A 20,087-nucleotide genomic window follows, 5' to 3' on the forward strand; every position below is an offset into this window, starting at 1 on the left:
CATTAAATTTTGCAACAGCTCTGTGAATGGCTTTTAAATAGAACTTTTCCCCATTGCCAAGGGCAAAAACACAACTCACACTAGCTTAAGCAAAAAAAGTGTATTGTGAAGGATAAGCCAGTTACCTAGTTGGCTGGAGCCAGGGAATCAGATGTTATCAGGAATCTTTGTCTCATTTCTCCAGTCTTTCCGTTTGCAGATAGATATTCTGCATATATTGGAAAACACTGCACAGGTAGCTCCAGGCTTACTTCATTCCAGCTGGCAACCCCACTGCCTCCATGTTTCAAGAAAAGGATTTCAATTGGCCTTGCTGTGTCATGGCCCATTTCTGGACTAACATTGTGGTTGGAGGGCTAAGGTACTCTTAGTTGGCCTGGCCTGGATTACATGCCCACCCGTTTGATGGGCAGCTTTATCAAAGCCATGTAGAATAGGTGGTGGGGCTGGAAATAGTTCTCCAAAGGGAAGGGGAGAAGGGACGCTGGGCCGATAGCCATTGTAGTACTACCACCCCTATTTTCAGATGAGGGAACTGAGACTTAGGGATGTAAAGAAACTTGTTCAAAGTCACAAAGCTAATAAATGGTATATCTGACATACAGTCCTTTTTTTAAAAAAAAATATTTATTTATTTATTTATTTATGGCTGCGTTGGGTCTTCGTTGCTGTGTGCAGGCTTTCTCTAGTTGCGGCGAGCGGGGGCTCCTCTCCCTTGCTGTGCGTGGGCTTCTCATTGCGGTGGCTTTTCTTGTTGCAGAGCACGGGCTCTAGGCATGTGGGCTTCAGTAGTTGTGGCACGCAGGCTCAGTAGTTGTGGCTGATGGGCCCTAGAGTGCAGGCTCAGTAGTGTGGCTCACGGGCTTAGTTGCTCTGCAGCATGTGGGATCTTCCCAGACCAGGGCTCGGACCTGTGTCCCCTGTATTGGCAGGTGGATTCTTAACCACTGCGCCAGCAGGGAAGCCCCATACCGTCATTTTGCTTCAGCAATCACATTATTCTCTGGTAAAAGATGGAGTTACCTCCTTTTACCCTTAACCTCTTTCTTGACAGGGTGCATTCCTAATTCTCCTAATTCTTTTCATTTTATGGATAGCAGAATTAACCAGGGAAGAGAATTAAGTGAAACTACCCCCCCCCCCCTTTTGGTTCAGTAATGATGAGGAACAGAGTATATGCGAAGTCTAAAATTGATGAGATAGCATTGTCTCATTGAAGACAAGGTGTTTGGTGGGGAGGGGGTGTGACAGGGGAATGCAACCCCCCAGTAGCTACCAGACCACTTGGGGGAAGAATGTAACCTGTGTTTTGTCTCATTATTAGCATCATATCACTTTTCTACCGTTTATTATGGTAAAATCCACAGCTTTTCAGCACCACATATGTTAAATAGGCTCTTATGAACTGGTCTAAGAATCTAATTACTCTTACAGTACAGTTTCTGTAGGTGCAGTAAACTTCTGGAATACAACTAACAGGCAAATGAGGGACAATCTACGATTGGTTATCTGAAAAAAGTCAGGATCTTTATTCTCTGGTGTGTGAAGGTGTGAAGGTATTAGGGTTAGTGGGAAAGGGTGAATCAGGAGATTAACTCTGCAGAAAAAGAAAATGAAGGGTGTTAAAGGCAAATTTTCTATCCAAGGTTCTGATGGTGTAATCACCTTTGGCTGCTTAAAATCATTTGATTCTCCTTTAGCTTACTGTTGTAAGTTGCTATCACCTGGCATATTACATATTAATACATATTTTCTTATTTAATGAGGTTTAAATTAGTGACTAAAATGGGTCTTTTATTTATGGGATAATGTATTTAGCTCTTCACCATTGGAGGGTAATTAAAGGTTGGCTACCTAAGAGAGGAATAAGTGAGAAAATACGAAGTTCCTGGTAGAATGCTGCTCATGGTAGACAGTGTTACTGAGTTCTCTTTCTGGTTCTTATCACCTTACTGTCCTACTGATGGCGAAGTCTTGTTTTCACCTTGTTTCTCATCAGATGTATTTGGTGATAATAAATTCATAAGGTATACTGACTTTCATAACATCAAACCCTTTTTTATATTTAAAAGTGTAAACGCTTTATTTTAGGGAATGGAGTTCAGTATGGAAGGTTCTCTTTCGAAAATAAAATTTTTCTTATGCTTAGCAATTTTAAGAGTAGATTAGAGAGTTCATGTCCTACTGGAGAACTTTTCTTCACCCAGGAAAGCTGTTTACTGGGTAAATATGACTACAAAGGATAAGCAGATTTCCTGTGTGCAATGATACAATAGCAGAATGAAAACTATATGTAATACAAATATTATTGCTGTTTCAATTTATAAATAGTTTGCTATATACTTTGTCATTTGGCATGCTAAAAAATTCAGTTTTGTTTCTTTAATCTTGTTTTATATATTGTTTTAAGTGTATTCCCAGTACCTAATTGCAGGCGCCTGGCAGGCAGGGACTTGGTCTTTGACATCAGAGCCTATAGAGTAGAATGCTGGACATATGCTAGGTGCTCTATTATTTGCTGTGGGGAAGATCATCGTTTTCACTTATTATTTAGTTTGGTACAGCAAGCCACGTCCTAATAATGTCGGTGTTTAATTGGTGATGTCTAAAATTTTTTTGACATTTCATAAATAAAATTAGATACCAGGAAAAGTTTAATGTCTAAAACCACTTATTCGTTTTGTTGGACTTTAGGAATCACTTGAGGTATGGCCTGCTTGGATACATGATAAAATTAGCTTTTGAACAAAGTGATTGAAAGAGGTAAATCCTTCTACCTGGAGTTTGAACTTCCACCAGCCTTACCTGTTCAAGACATACTTGATCTTGGAAGGCCCCAAAGAAGTTCCTAGTGTGTGTGCTGTGGAGAGGAACCAAAGATGTAATGAGGTTGGATAAATTCCTTGGCCAGAAGAAAGGCAGTAGCTATAGAGATCAAATCCCATTGGTCCCAAAGCACAGAAGTGGAAGGAAATAAAAAAGAAAAAGGAAATTAGAGCAAAGCAGGAAGAAAACAATGGCAATTTAAGAATTGTGCTCAAGGTGGAGAAAAGAAGACTTTGTGTTGTTGTGAGATTAGTAATGACAGTGATAAAAGGAAAGCAGACATACTTGTTAGACCTTTACAACCATCTGGAGGTACTCACTGCAGAGGTGAGTAATTCTACATGGTCCCTGAGAACAGCCCTGTGTTTTAAGTAGGGGGATGTTGAAGACTCAGTGATCTGAACTGAAGCCTTCTGGTAACACTGACCTGGAAGAGCAGGCGAAGTTCTGCTCCCTTCTGTCATTTGTCAAGTATTTATTGACCTTCTTCTTTGTGTAGATACCACTGAGCTGTGCAATTATCTGTGCACAATATACTAAACAAATAAGGTATAAATGAGTAAATGAATGATGCCATCTATGCACTCATTTATTTACTAACTTACTGAGCACTTATTGCGTACTAGACATAATATTCTAGATGCTAAGAATACAGTGGTGAACCATAAAGAAATCATCCCTGCTCTCATGGAGCATAGATATTAGTGAGAGACATTACAACAAACATACAAATATATAAGTACGAGCTGGGTTAGTTACGTGAAGAAAAATAACAGGTGCTTTGTTTACAGTAAAGTAAGAATGAAATTAGATAAAATATGTAATATATTTAGCAAAGGGCCTAGTTCATACTAAGTGGTCAGTAAACCGTACCTGCTACTGTTACTATTATTACTACTACTTTTCTTCCTCCTCATCAAGGCAGAAGGATAACAGCCAGATTGTCTATAACAAGTGAGCTAAATGAACCTGATGGACAGGCTAAAGGCTGCACAAACTGGCATGCCTCTAGTGACGTTAGACTATTTCATGTGAGTAGTCCTCAGTGTGATGGTAGGAGTCTTTCAGTTTGTACCAGTGATATGAAAAAGCAGAACTTTTGATAACAAAGGTAAATCGACAGAGCTGTATGTACTTTTGGAAAACTGGCTTTGCATTTCAAATAAATACAGCATTATAAAGGTAAATTCACTATGAAAAGTCACAATATTATAGAATATAGCATTTTCAGAGAATATCATGCATTTATAGAAAAATAAAGACTTTGGGGCTTCCCTGGTGGTGCAGTGGTTGAGAATATGCCTGCTAATGCAGGGGACACGGGTTCGTGCCCTGGTCTGGGAGGATCCCACATGCCGTGGAGCAGCTAGGCCCGTGAGCCACAGCTACTGAGCTGGTGCACCACAACTACTAAAACCCTCGCGCCTAGAGCCTGTGCTCCCCAGCAAGAGGGGCCACCATGATGAGAAGCCCGCGCACTGCAATGAAGAGTGGCCCCCGCTCGCCGCAACTAGAAAAAGCCTGCACGCAGCAACGAAGACCCAACGCAGCCAAAAATAAATAAATTAATTAAATAAATAAATTTATAAAAAATAAATAAATAAAAATAAAGACTTTGGAATAAAGACTCTCTGAAAACGTTAACATACAACCTTAAAAACATAGGATTTTTTTTTTTTTAATTTCACAAAAAATTCTCCAGTTAGATTGAGCTCAAGCAAGAAAAACCATTTGGGATAAACTCACGTAGGTGTCTGTGGTTCACTTATTAATATGGAAGTAAAGTAAAACCCTGTTACAGCACAAGAAATGGAGTCTAAAAGCTTCAGTCATCTTATTGAAGCATAGTGAAATAACTCCTAGCTAGCCACTTGGAAGTTCCAAATGTGTAGAAGCCAATCACCAATTGTGTTTTATCCCAATTCAAGTTATTGTAAGATATATTTGAATGCTAATGACATGTCAAAGAATTTTGATAACGACAGGGAAGATTATTTTGGAAAGGGAAAAGTACTTGGGAAAATCATACTTTGATTTTTGATTTAGTTGTCAATTTTGTAGGAAAATACAGTATGTTATGGCTAAACTTTTTTGACTGTGACCCATAAGAAGAGATGCATTTTACTTTGTGACCATTACTTAACATACAAATAGGATAAACAAAAGTTTTATGAAACAATAAGCATTCTGGTATTTTCTGTTATATTCTATTTCCATTTTTAAGAAAATGCTGTGTGTAATTCACTGAACTAATTTTATGATCTGCTAGTGGGTCACAACTTGCAGTTTGAAAAACATTGCATGAAATGACTGTGTTAAGTGGAACTTCAGAAAGGAATTCCAGGTTATTCCAGAAGCATAAGATCAGCACAATTTCACTAGTAGTATATCCCACACCGTTAATAATAGATGATTAATAGGTGCGAACCCCACATCATTTGGCTGCCTTGGGTGGTCTTTTAAGAAAGAAAGATATATGTACCTTTGCTTGCATATGCACAAACTCTCACTGGAAGGATACATACGAAATTAATAACATGAGTTGCTAGAGGGACAGAGAACTGGCTATCTGTGAGCAGAGGTGGAAATAAGACTTCAAGTATAGTATTTACTTTCATTTTTCATTCTTTTAAAATTTGAGTCATGTGAATATATTTATTTTAAAAGTTAAATTAAAAATAATAAATAAATTCTGCTACTACAGTATTAGAGAAAAGAGGGGAGAGGGGGACTCCAACATGGATCAGGGTTTGGCAGTAAAAATTGCTTTGATAGATTAGCAGTGTCTGGCATGGGAGTGGGAGTTACAGCCTGTATGCTCTGTTTGCTCCCATTGATCTAGATCAGAGCTATGTTGATAGTACCATGAAAGAATGTTTAAGTGACTCATTAAAAAGGGTTAATTTTTGTCCCATACTCTGCTTGTTACAGGGGAGTGTATACTTTATTTTAGAAAATTTTTTTAATAGAAGATGGTTAATTTAAACATTTGTTTTTAATTTTTAACTTGTTATTTAGAAATACTTTCAAACTTTCAGAAAGGTTGTACAAATAAGAAAATTACAAATCATACTTGTTCCCAGACTCACCTTTTGTTAACATTTTACCCCATTTGCTTTATTGTTTTATCTGTCTACCTATCTATCTGTCTGATTTATTTTTGTCTGAACCATTTGAGAGAAACTTACAAATACCATGCCCCTTTATTCCTAACTACTTCGAAGTGTATTTTCTAAGATTAGGGATATTCTCTTACTTAACTATAGTACAGTTATCAGGTCTATTAAATTTAATATTGATACCATACTTTCACCTAAACTACTGTACTGCCTGTTTTCCGTTTTGTCAGTTGACCCAGGAATATCCTTTACAGCATTTTTCCCCCTCTCTGGCACAGGATCCAGACTACGGTTAGGTATTACATTTAGTTGTGTCTCTTTAGCCTCCTGTGATCAGAAACATTTCCAAAGCCTTTATTTCTTTGTTTACAACATTGAGGTTTTTAAAGAATACAGCACCTCCATCCCTCTTTAAAGAAAATAGAATGTTGATTATTCTGATGTTCCTTCATGGTTAGATTCAGGTTATGCATTCTTAGCCAGAATACTACGTAGCTGACATGTCTTACTGAGGCACAGGAAACCCATCTTCCCCTCATTAGAGATGTTAAAGTACTTGGTCAAGGTGTTGTCTAGTTTCTACTGTATAATAAATACAGTAGAATTCCCTTGCAGCCAATAAACAATCCATGGGAAGACACTTTAAAGCCATGCAAAATTTCCTGTTCCTCACCAAAATATCCATCTAGATTTAGCATCCATTGATTATACTTGCTTGATCCAATTTTTGCTCTGTGGGTTGCAAAACGCTGATTTTTCCAGTTCTAACACTATTTCCACATTTACCAGGTGTCACTCAGCATTCTGCTGTGAACAAGAGTCTTCCTTTCTTCCCTTTTGTTTGTTGTTATGAACTCATAAATTCTCTTCTTTCCCCCTAATGATTCATAATTCATTATTATGTGAGTAGAGGATTTGATGCTGGGGTCAGTGGATGACTTTAGGAGGTCAGTAATCACCTGACCTTGAAATTGTGTGCCAAGTTCTGGGTTGTTTCTGGGGAGAGTGTCCATAACTTTCCTCAGAACCTCTAAAAAGTTCTTGATTCAAACAGTGTTAAGTTCCACTAGGTTGAAGGGTTGAAATGTTAAACTGTTACCCTTATCTGTTTGAATAGTCTTTCCTGATTTCTACCCCAAGTGATAAGTAACTGAAGTGTTAGAATCAAAATATGTGTCCCTCTCTATAGATACGTTTCACTTTTTTTAAAATTAATTTTTATTGGAATATAGTTGATTTACAATGTTGTGTTAGTTTCTGCTATACGGCAGAGTGAATACATTCCAATTTGTTGTCTACTGTTTTTAAATTACAACTGAAACTAGTATCATATTTTGGTTCCTTTTTTTTTGGCTGAAATTTGTAATAAATGTTAATATCGTCATTGCCTCTGTAGCAGCAGTTTATGGTGTATAGAGCCAGTCTTCTGAAGTAACGAATTACCTTGATTTAATTTGAAATTTTAAATCCAATGTTTTTTACACTGTAGTTTTATTAGCTCTATGGGAGTGAGCTACATGATGTTGTGCACTGAAAATTACCCAAATGTTCTGGCCTTCTCTTTCCTGGATGAGCTTCAGAAGGAGTTCATTACTACTTATAACATGATGAAGACAAATACTGCTGTCAGACCATACTGTTTCATTGAATTTGGTAAGGGCCTGATTTTTTTTTTCTTTTTCATTATCCTGTCTCCATTCAGTCATAAATGATTTTTCATCTAATACTGAGGGGCAGAGGGAAAACTCAGAAAATTCTGCTAGTTTGCTTTTGACAGAATAATTTGACAAATGGTCTATAAATTATGGCAACTTCTTCATTTAGGTGCCTCTTAAAAAATTCTGTTTGAGCTGTGTAGAGGATCCTGATGATTGGTTCAAAGAATTAATTCCAGAGGATAATTTTTCAGTGAGAAATTTATAAGCTAGAGGTTCAGAGTTTTGTGTTTATGTGATAGTATTTTTAGGCTGCTTAATGTAGAACAGAGGTTGGCAAACATTTGTTGGAAAGGACTAGATAGTACAAAATTTTAGGCTTTAAGGATCATTTGATCACTGTCACAGCTACTCAGCCCTTGCTATTATAGCTTGAAAACAGCCATAGGCAATACATAAATGAATGAGTATAGTTATATTCTAATAACATTTTATTCACACACAAAAAAATAAGCAGGCTAGATTTTGCCTATGGACATTAGTTTGCTTGACTCCTGATGTAGAAGAGGGAAAAAAAAGTAAATTCAAGGTGTAAATAGTGAAAATAAAATTGGAAGAAATTTAGGAAATGTCTTCTGTTTTCATTAAATTTATTCTTTAAAAATCTGTTCTAATGGTGTAAGCAATAAGTAAAACAGATTTATATGAACATACAATTTAGAGTGTATGTTTTAATGTAATTACAACTGGTAAATACTGACAGACTTAATATTTTATGAGATCTGAATCCCTATAAAAATGAAGACTGGGGCTTCCCTGGTGGTGCAGTGGTTGAGAGTCCGCCTGCCGATGCAGGGGACACGGGTTCGTGCCCCGGTCTGGGAAGATCCCACATGCTGCAGAGTGGCTGGGCCCGTAAGCCATGGATACTGGGCCTGCGCGTCCGGAGCCTGTGCTCCGCAACGGGAGAGGCCACAGCAGTGAGAGGCCCGCGTACCACAAAAAAAAAAAAAAAAAAAAAAAAAAAAAAAAAAAAAAATGAAGACTGGTTTAAATTTAAAGGGAGCTGTTTTTGGTTTTTTTGTAGAAGCTCAAAGTAATTCCTTGAAGCAGATATAATAGTAGAAATATTCTCACAGTCATGTAATATTAAATCCTTAGTATATTTATAGTTATTAATTTCTAGAGTATAATTTCTAGTGAGAAAAACTGATGATGCCATGATATATTAACCATAAACACAAATAGTATTAGGACATTCCATGACAGATTGAACAGTTTGGGATAGCAAATTAAACTATTTATCGCAAAATTTACTGTCCATAAACATCAAACTTTCAAATGATTTAATTAACAAATGACTGCAAGGAAATTTATTTTTTATTTTACATAGATAACTTCATTCAGAGGACCAAGCAGCGATATAATAATCCCAGGTCTCTTTCAACAAAGATAAATCTGTCTGACATGCAGATGGAAATCAAGCTGAGGCCCCCTTATCAAATTTCCATGGGTGAACTGGGGTCAGCCAATGGAGTCACATCTGCATTTTCTGTTGACTATAAAGGTGCTGGTAAGATTTCTTCTGGTGAGTTCTGGATCTCAATTACTTCATTAAAAAAATATTTTCTAAGAACCGAGGAACTCTTAAAAATGAATTAATTTATTCTAAAACTTTAAAGTAAGTACATGAGAGAATGTAGAAGTTCAAAGTAATCATTTCTCCCAGTGTTTTATATAGTCATCTCTCAGATATGTGACTAATCAGCAATCTCAATTGCTTTTAAACTGCAATCTCAAAGGAACTCTTTGCTAGGGAAACATTCAAGAAGATTTCTTGGTACACATTCTTCTAGAAAAGAATAATAATTTGTTTGTAATATATACCTATAGCACGTAAAGTGCTTTGCATTATGTAAAAATGACTACATTCAAGGTTAGGGTTCTTGACTGTCACAGCACATATGATCATCTATTCAGACATCCCCTCCCAAACAAGTAATACAGTTCTCAACAGTTGGGACATGTTGAAAATTTCTGCTTAAAAGTGGAGCCCTTGTTATTTTATAAGGTAGCATATGCTGTTGTTGAATTGCTTATTTTAAAAATTCTTTCTTGTATTTTTAGTTAAAATCTGTTCCCTATAATGCCTACACTTGTCTAAGTTCTGTGACCTCTCCCTCCCTGACTTCAGCTGTACCAGAACTTTGATGTCAGCAACTCTGTGTCCTTTCTAGTCTATTAGTCTGATTGACTTCATATAAAATATCCCCAGTTTCCTTAGCCTTTGGTAATTTGAAACCCTCCTCATCCTGGAAGCTTCCTCTTTATATGCTTTTGTTTATTGGTATTCTTTAAAAGTGGCATTTAAGGCTGAACAGAACACTTCATATTTGGTTTGATTCATACAAATTATGGGAGAAAAGGGAAGCAGATTTCACTAAAATGATCCAGCTAGTCAGGAAACAAGTAAACAAGCAAATAACAGTAACAAACCCTGGGGGAGAGGAGGTGGATCAGTACTTAGAGTTGTTAAAATATGTTACCTAAAATGTCCAGTTTCCAATTAAAAAAAATTACAAGACATGCAGAAGAAAAGGAAAGTATAATTCATACACTGGTGACGGGGTATGGTGGGGAAGGCAGGCAATAGAAACTGCCTGAGAGAGTGATCTGATGTCAGATTTAACAAAGTGTTCAAAGTAGCCATTATAATTTTCTTCAAAGAGCTAAAGAAAACCATGATTAAAGAAGTAAGGAAGGTATGATGGTGATGTCACATTAAATAGGCAGTATTAATAAAAGATAGAAATTATAAAGAAAGCCAAATGGAAATTCTGGAATTGAAAAATACAACTGAAATAAAAAATTCACTAGTTGGGCTCAACAGTAGATTTGAACTGGCAGAAGAAAGAGTTAGTAAACTTGATAGATTGAGAGAGATTATGCAAGTCAAAGAGCAGAGAGAAAGATGAAGAAAAATGAACAGAACTTCAGAAAAATATGGGGCACTATTAAACACACTAACATATGCATGATGGGAGAACCAGAAGGAAAGAAGAAGAGGGGAGCAGAAAAAGTATTTGAAGAAGTAATGGCTGAAAAATTTCCACTTACTCAAAAAATGTTAATCTATTCCCGGAAGTTCAAAGAATTCCAAATAGGATACATGCAAGAGATCCACAAATAGATGAATTATACTAAAAATCCTGAAAGACAAAGACAAGGAGAAAATCTTTAAAGAAGCAAGAGAAAAACAGCTTGTCATTTACAAGGTTTACCACAACAAAATTAACAACTGGCTTCTCAACAGAAACAATGGAGACAAGAAGGTGGTGGGATAACATGTTCAAAATACTCAAAGGAAGAAAAAAAACCTCAACCAAGAATCTTGTATTCAGCAAAACTATCTTTCAAAAATGAAGGTAAAATAAAGATATTTGCAGATAAGCAGAAGATGAGAGAATTTGTTGCTGGCAGACTCACCTTAAAAAAATACTGACAGTAGTTCTTCATATTTGAAAGCCAGACCTAGACAATAATTTGAATCCATACCAAAAAAAAAAGAAAAATCAAAGAACAATGGTAAAGGTAATTATAAAAGATGGGAAGAATGCATTTTCTTCCTTCTGCTAAGTGATTTAAAAAGCAATCATATAAAACAGTGTATATATATCATCTCAATAGATGCAGAAAAAGCTTTGGACAAAGTTCAACACTCACTTATGATAAAAACTCTCCAGAAAGTGGGCTTAGAGGGAACCTACCTCAACATAATAAAGGCCACATTCAACAGACCTACAGCTAACATCATACTCAGTGGTGAAGAACTGAAAGCATTTCCTCTAAGATCAGGAACAAGACAAGGATATCCACTCACCACTTTTATTCAACGTAGTTTTGGAAGTCCTGGCCATGGCTATCAGAGAAGAAGAAAATAAAAGGAATCAAAATCAGAAAAGAAGAAGTAAAACTGTCACTGTTTGCAGATGACATGATACTATACATAGAAAATCCTAAAAATGCTAATAGAAAACTGCTAGAGCTCATCAATGAATCTGGTAAAGTTGCAGGATACAAAATTAATAAACAATAACAATGAAAGATCAAAAGAGATTAAGGAAACAATCCCATTTACCATCACATCGAAAAGAATAAAATACCTAGGAATAAACCTACCTAAGGAGGCAAAACACTTGTACTCAGAAAGCTATAAGATACTGATGAGGGCTTCCCTGGTGGCGCAGTGGTTGAGAGTCCGCCTGCCGATGCAGGGGATACGGGTTCGTGCCCCGGTCCGGGAAGATCCCACATGCAGTGGAGCAGCTAGGCCCGTGAGCCATGGCCACTGAGCCTGCGCATCCAGAGCCTGTGCTCCGCAATGGGAGAGGCCACAACAGTGAGAGGCCCGCTTACCGCAAAAAAAAAAAAAAGATACTGATGAAAGAAATCAAAGATGACACAAACAGATGGAGAAACATACCGTGTTCTTGGATTGGAAGAATCAATATTGTGAACGTGACTATACTACCCAAAGCAATCTACAGATTCAGTGCAATTTCTATCAAATTACCAATTGCATTTTTCACAGAATTAGAAGAAAGCATTTTACACTTTGAATGGAAGCACAAAAGACCTCGAATAGCTAAAGCAATCTTGAGAAAGAAGAACAGAGCTGGAGGAATCAGGCTCCCTGACTTGACTATACTACAAAGCTACAGTAATCAAAACAGTATGGTACTGGCACAAAAACAGAAATATAGATCAATGGAACAGGATAGAAAGTCCAGAGATGAACCTATGCATCTATGGCCACCAAATCTATGACATAGGAGGCAAGAATATACAATGGAGAAAAGACAGCCTCTTCAGTAAGTGGTGCTGGGAAAACTGGAAAACTACATGTAAAAGAATGAAATTAGAACACTCCCTAACACTGTACACAAAAATAAACTCAAAAAGGATTAAAGACCTAAATGTAAGGCCGGATACTATAAAAAACTCTTAGAGGAAAATATAGGCAGAACACTCTCTGACATAAGTCATAGCAAGATCTTTTTCGATCTACCGCCTAGAGTAATGAAAATAAAGACAAAAATAAACAAATGAGACCTAATTAAAGCTTTTGCACAACAAAGGAAACCATAAGACAAAAAGACAACCCTCAGAATGGGAGAAAATATTTGCAAACGAAGCAAGTGACAAGGGATCAATCTCCAAAATATACAAACAGCTCATGCACCTCAGTATAAAAAAAAAACCCGACCAATCAAAAAATGGGCAGAATATCTAAATAGACATACCTCCAAAGAAGACATATAGATGGTCAACAAACAAATGAAAAGATGCTCAACATCACTAATTATTAGAGAAATGCAAATCAAAACTACAGTGAGGTATTGTCTCACACCAGTCAGAATGGCCATCATCAAAAATTCTATGAACAATAAATGCTGGAAAGGGTGTGGAGAAAAGGGAACCTTCCTACACTGTTGGTGGGATTGTAAATTGGTACAGCCACTATGGAGAACAATATGGAGGTTCCTTAAAAAACTAAAAATAGGGCTATCATATGACCCAGCAATCCCACTCCTGGGCATATATCCAGAGAAAACCATAATTTGAAAGGATGCATGCACCCCGATGTTCATTGCAGCACTGTTTACAATAGCCAGGACATGGAAACAACCTAAATGTCCATCGACAGAGGAATGGATAAAGAAGAATGTGGTACATATATACAGTTGAATATTATTCAGCCATAAAAAGGAACAAAATAGTGCCATTTGCAGAGACATGGATGGACCTAGAGATTGTCATACAGAGTGAAGTAAGTCAGAAAGAAAAAAAAATATCGTATGATATCGCTTATGTGTGGAATGTAGAAAAATGGTAGCAATGAACTTACTTGCAAAACAGAAATAGAGTCACAGATGTAGAGAACAAACTTATGGTTACCAAGAGGAGAAGGGGGGTGGGATGAATTGGGAGATTGGGACTGACATATTTACACTACTATGTATAAAATAGATAACTAATGAGAACCTACTGTTTAGCACAGGGAACTCTACTGAATGCTCTGTGGTGACCTAAATGGGAAGGATGTCTTAAAAAAGAGTGGATATATATATACGTATGACTGACTCACTTTTCTGTACAGCAAGAAACTAACACAACGTTGTAAAGCAACTATATTCCAATGAAAATTAATTTAAAAAAGCAATGTATATAGTGTATTTTGGTGCCTGTGACATATAGAAATGTAATACATTTTCTAACAACAGTACAAGGGAGGTGGATGGTAGAAAAGTTGCATTGGGTTAAAGAAATGACTCCATACAGTAATTTGATTCCACAAATGAACAAATGAAGAAAGCCAGAAATGATAAGAATTCATATTAACAAAACCTACAAAAATATAATTGTTCTTTTTTCTCTTAGTTTCTTTAAAAGACATAAAATTATGTAAAGTAATAATTATAACAATATATTTTAGGGTTTATAATATTTATAAATGTAATATATATATATCACACATATATATATTCAGCAATGCCACAAAAATGGGAGAAAGGAAATAGAGCTATATAAGAGTAATGTGTCTATAGCTCACTTAAGTTAGTATAAATCTGAATCTGTTTCTGATAAATTAAGATGTATTGATAGATGGTAAATCCTAGAGCAGCCACTAAGCAAATAACTCAAAAATAGTGAAAAATCATTAAAGAAAAATACTGCAGTATGAAATATTCACTTATTGCAATTATAGCAGTAAAGGAGGAATACAGCAAAAAGGTATAAGAGATATCAAAATAAGTAAGAATGGCAGATATAAATCTACTGTCTCAAAAATCACATCATATGTGAATGGATTTTAAAAATGTGAATGGATGAAACATTCTAGTCAAAAGTTAGAGATTTTAAAAGTGGATTAAAAAAAACCCCAAAGATACAGATAGATTGAAAGTAAAAGGAAGAAAAAAGTTATATAATGCAAACAGCAACCAAAAGAGAGCCTGAGTGGCTATTTTGATATCAGACAAAATGGACTTTAAGACAAAAATTCCTACTAGAGACAGTGGACATTTTATAATGATAAGAGAATCAATATATTAAGGTATAACAATTATAAATATATATGCATTTATCAACAGAGCCCCAAAATACAGGAAGTAAAACCTGTCAGAAGTAAGAGCACAATGGGCAATTAAGCAGTAATAGTTGAAGACTTAAATACCTACCTTTCAGTAATGGGTATAAATGGGTAGAAGATAAACAAGGAAATAGAAGACTTAACACCATAAACCAGCTAGATTTAACAAACATCAATAGAACACTCCATTCATTATTAGAAAATACATTTTTCTCAAGTACACATGGAGCATTCTCCTTATGCTAAGCCATTAAAACAAAACACTTCATAAATTTAACAGGATAGAAATAACACAAAGTTCTTTATCCACAATGAAAAGAAATTAGAAATTAACAGGAAAAAAAATTGGGAAGCCTCACAAATACGTGGAAATTAAACAATACACTCCTAAATAAATATACGCTCCTATAATAATAATAATACACTTCTTTTTCTTCAAAGAAGAAATCAGGGGACTTCCCTGGTGGTGCAGTGGTTAAGAATCCGCCTGCCAATGCAGAGGACATGGGTTCAATCCCTGGTCTGGGAAGATCCCACATGCTGTGGAGCAGCTAAACCTGTGCGCCACAACTACTGAGCCTGCACTCTAGGGCCCACGAGTCACAATGGCTGAACCCGTGTGCCACAAATACTGAAGCCCACATGCCTAGAGTCCGTGCTCTGCAACAAGAGAAGCCACTGCAATGAGAAGCCCGCACACCGCCATGAAGAGTAGCCCCCGCTCACCGAAATTAGAGAAAGCATGCACACAGCAACAAAGACCCAACACAGCTAAAACTAAATAAATAAATAATATAAAAAATGAAATAAAATATCCATCACGTTAAAAAAAAAAAGAAATCAGAAGGGGAATTTAGACTTTGAGATGAGTGAAGATGAAGACACATCATACCAAAACTTATGAGATGCAGCTCAAGCTGCGCTTAGAAGAAAATTTTTAGCTGTAAATATCAATATTAAGAAAGATCTCAAATGAATAACTTAACCTTCCACCTAAAGACACTGGAAAAAGAAAAGCAAATTAAACCTAAAGCAATCAAAAAGAAGGGCATAGTAAAAGTTGAAGCAGAAATAAACGAAAATGAAATAGGAAACAAAAACAATAGAGAAAAATCAATGAAATCAAAAGCTGGTTCTTTGAAAAGGTTAACAAAATTGACAAACCTTTAGTTAGACTGACCAAGAAAAAGAGAAATTTACTAGATACAGACATGAAAGAGGGGCCATTTCTACTGACCTTACAGAATAAAGGATTTTAAAGGAAAACTATGAAAAACTGTATGCAAATGAGTTAGGCAACTTTGACGAAATGGACAAATTCTTAGAAATATGCAAACTACAGAAACTGACTCAAGAAGAAATAGATAATCTTAATAGACCTATAACAAGAATAGAGATTAAATTAGTAATAAAAAACTATTCACAAATTCCAGACCCAAGTGGTTCTACTGGTGAATTTTATCAAACAGTTAAAGAGTTAACCCATTCTTTACAGAATGTTCCAAAAAATAGAAGAGAGGGAATACTTTTCACCTCATTTTATGAGGCCAGTATTATTCTAATACCCAAACCAGATTAACACATCACAAGAAAACTACAGACCAATATCTTTTATGAACACAGATACCAAAATCCTCAATATAGTACTAGCAAACCAAATACAGCAGCATATAAAAACCATTGTACACCAGGACCAAGTGGGATTTATTCCAGTGCTGCAAGATTGGTTTAATTTCTGAAAACCAATTATTGTAATACATGATATCAATAAAGTAAAAAATAAAAACCACATGATCATTTCAATAGATGAAGAAAAAACATTTGGCTAATTCAGCAGCCTTTCATGATAAAAACACTCAACAAACTAGGAATAGAAAGGAACTTTCTCAACTTGATGAAAAGTATCCATGAAAACCCACAGCTAACCTCATACTTAATGACGAAAGACCAGATGTTCTCCTGTAAGACAAGGATGTCTGCTTTCACTACTTCTATTCAGCACTGTACTGGAGGTTCTAGACAGTGCAGTTAAGCAAGGAAAAGAAAAAAAGTCATCTGGATTGCAAAGGGAGAAAGAAAATAGCTCTGTTCACATATGATATGGTCTTGTATATAAAAAATCCTAAAGAATCAACTAAAACACTATTAAACTAATGCATCCAGTAAGGTTGTAGGATACAAGGTCAAAATGTAAAAATCAGTCGTATTCTAACTACTATCAATGGACGATCTGAAAATTAAGAAAATCCTAGCAACTACTGGCCAAAACAAGACAGATTATGCTTTCTGTTGTTTGCAACTAAAAAGAAAGAAAGAAAATCTCATACACTGAAAACTACAAAACATAGGAACAAATTAAAGAAGACCTAAATTAATGGAAAGTAAAGTAGTCCTGTGTTCATGGATTAGAAGACAGTATTGTTATGATAGCTATACTCCTAAATTGATACACAGATACAATGAAACTCTGTGAAAAGTCCAGCGCTATTTTTTTGTGCAGAAATTGACAAGCTGATCCTAAAATCATATGGAAATGCAAGGAGCCAAGAATAGTCAAAATAATCTTGAAAAAGAACAAAGTTGGAGGACTCACACTTCCAAACTTGCTACCAGGCTAGATAATCAAGACTATGTAGTTCTGGTATAAGGATAGACATATAGATCAACAGAATAGAGCTGAGAATACAGAAAGAAAGCCTTACATTATGGTCAATTCATTTTTAAGAAGAATGCCAAGACAATGGTGGAAGAATAGTCTTTTCAACAAATGATGCTGGGACAACTGGATATCTACGTGCAAAAGAATGAAGTTAGACCCCTACTTTACAAAATGTGTTAAAACTAACTCAGAATGAATCAAAGATCTAAATTTAACAGCTAAAAGTATAAGATTCTTAGGAGAAAACTTAGGTGTAAATCTTTGCGATTTTGTATTAGGCAATTTTTTTTTTTTTTAGATTTGACACCAAAAACACAATGAAAAAAGAAAAAATAGACAAGATAGATCTCATCAAAATTAGAAATTTTGTTCTTCAAAAGACACTCAAGAATTTGAAAAGAATTCACAGACACGGAGAAAATATTTGCAAATCATATATCTTCTAAGGCACTTGTGTCCAGAATATACAAGTAACATAACTCAAGTAACAATACAACAATTCAGTATTAAAATGAGAAAAGAATTTGAATACACATTTCTACAAAGAAAATGTGCAACTAGCACATGAAAAGATGCTGAACATTATTGGTCATTAGTAAAATGCAAAGCAAAGTGATAAGGAGATACCACTTCACACCCGCTGGGATGACTATAATAAAAAAGACAGTCAATAACAAGCGTGGGCAAGGATGTGGAGAAATTGGAACCTTCTTACGTTGTCGATGGGGTTGTAAAGTGGTGCAGCTGCTTTGGAAAACAGTTTGGAAGTTCTCAAAAGGGTAAACATAGTGTTACCATATGACCCAGCAATTCTACTTATGGGTACATACCCCAGAAATTGAAAATGTATGTCTAAACAAAAATGGGTACACGAATATTCATAGCAGCTAAAAAGTGGAAATAACCCAAATGTACATCAACTGATGAATGGATAAACAAAATATGACATATTCAAGCAATGAAATATTACTAATCAATAAAAAAGGAATGAAGTATTGATACATGGTACAATATGGGTGAAATTAAAAACATGAAAGAAGTGAAAGAAGCCAGATACAAAAGGTCACATAATTATAATTCATTTATACAAAATGTCCAGAATAGGCAAATCCATAGAGACAGAAAGTATATTAGCAGTTGATGGGAGCTGGAGGGAAATAGGCAGTGATAACTATTAATGGTTATGAGGTTTCTTTTTAAGGTGATAAAAATGTTATGGAATTAGATGATGATTGTACAAGTCTGTGAATATACTAAAAACTTCTGAATTGTACACTTTAAAAGGGTGAATTTTATTGTATTTGGATTATATTTCAGTTTTTAAAATCAGTAATAAATGAAGGGGTTATTACTTTGAAGACTTCCAGTAATGATGGAATAGGTAATTCAGACCAACAGTCCTGCTAAATACATGTAGAAAAGCTAAATGGAATGTATATATTATATAGAATATATAGGTCTAATATAATATAGAATTAATCTAAAATATAATCTTCCTGAAGTCTTTGGAGATCCAACAAGATTACTAAGAATTACTAGGATACAGGGGAGAATGGAGGCTCAGGGAGATGAGCCCAATGTTTGGAGCTACTTTTCCTTTGGGGGCTTTTACCAGTTCTGAAGGGAACTGCTGACGTCCTCTCAAGACTTGGGAGACAGGGATTAGAGCAGAGCCCACCAAAGTGGTGAACCTCATGAGCAACCCTTCAGCTTTGGGTTACGATTTTGCATGTTTGCACTCTAGGAGTATGGGTAGACAGGAATACGAAGTAGACAGGCTTTTACCGGGACTACAGCTTAGTTTTGAATCATATTGGTCTCTAAAATTGGGTTGAGCTGATTACACAGTGCTTTGTTCCAGAGATCCTGGCAGAAGCAAACAAATAAATTTCCTGGAAGAAATAGTCTCACAAGCTTCAAATTATGTCTACAACAAGATTTTGAAAATAGAATGGCAAACAATTATAAATAACCAGGCTCCTGAAGAGACTAGACTGTGAATGCAAACTATTAGGAACACATATGCATGTGCGTGCACACACACATGGTCTCAGGAACCATGGAAGCCAGAAGACAATGATATCTTCTAAAGGACAAAAGAAAATAACTGCAAATGAGAATTCTGTGCCTAACAAAAATATCCTGAAAGAATGAAGTAGCAAGGATGGATATTCTTGCATTGTTCCTGATTTTGATGTTACCAGGGAAAGCTCAGTCTTAAAGAGTTAAACATAATATGATGTTAACTTAGGGTTTATATTGATGCCTTTTTACCAGGTTGAGAAAATTCCATTATATTCCCAGTTTGATGAATTAGGTTTTTATCAGGAACCGAAGTTGAATTCTGTCACATGCTTTGTCAGCATGTTTTTTGTCTGCATTTATTGAGATGATTGTATAATTTTTCTTTTTAAAGTCTTTATGTGGTAAATTACATTGTTAGCTTTTCAAATGTTAAATAAACCTTGCAGTTCTGTGATAAACCCCACTGGGTCATGATGTATTATCCTGTTTATATATCGTCAGATCCAATTTGCTGAAATTTTGTTAAGATATTGTATCTGTATTCATGAGGGAATTGGTTTGTAGTTTTCCTCTTTTGTGATGTTTTTTGTCTGGTTTTGCTATCAGGAAAAAACTGGACTCATAGAATAAATTGGGAAGTATTCCCTCTA

The 20,087-nt window shown here is 35.6% G+C and overlaps 1 protein-coding gene across 4 annotated transcripts in view; it reads left to right on the plus strand.

The window, feature by feature from the left end:
- SEC22A (SEC22 homolog A, vesicle trafficking protein) overlaps positions 1-20,087 on the plus strand; it is a 73,179-nt gene that overhangs the window by 13,729 nt on the left and 39,363 nt on the right. For all 4 annotated transcript variants that reach the window (XM_081235642.1, XM_081235643.1, XM_081235644.1 and 1 more), the window contains 2 exons: positions 7,435-7,598; positions 8,994-9,188. In XM_081235642.1, coding sequence (XP_081091768.1) covers positions 7,435-7,598; positions 8,994-9,188 — 359 coding nt within the window. The remainder of the gene's footprint in view (positions 1-7,434; positions 7,599-8,993; positions 9,189-20,087) is intronic.

Source organism: Mesoplodon bidens (genome assembly GCF_964165515.1).
Source record: "Mesoplodon bidens genome assembly, chromosome: 5".
NCBI classification, from domain to species: Eukaryota; Metazoa; Chordata; class Mammalia; order Artiodactyla; family Ziphiidae; genus Mesoplodon; species Mesoplodon bidens.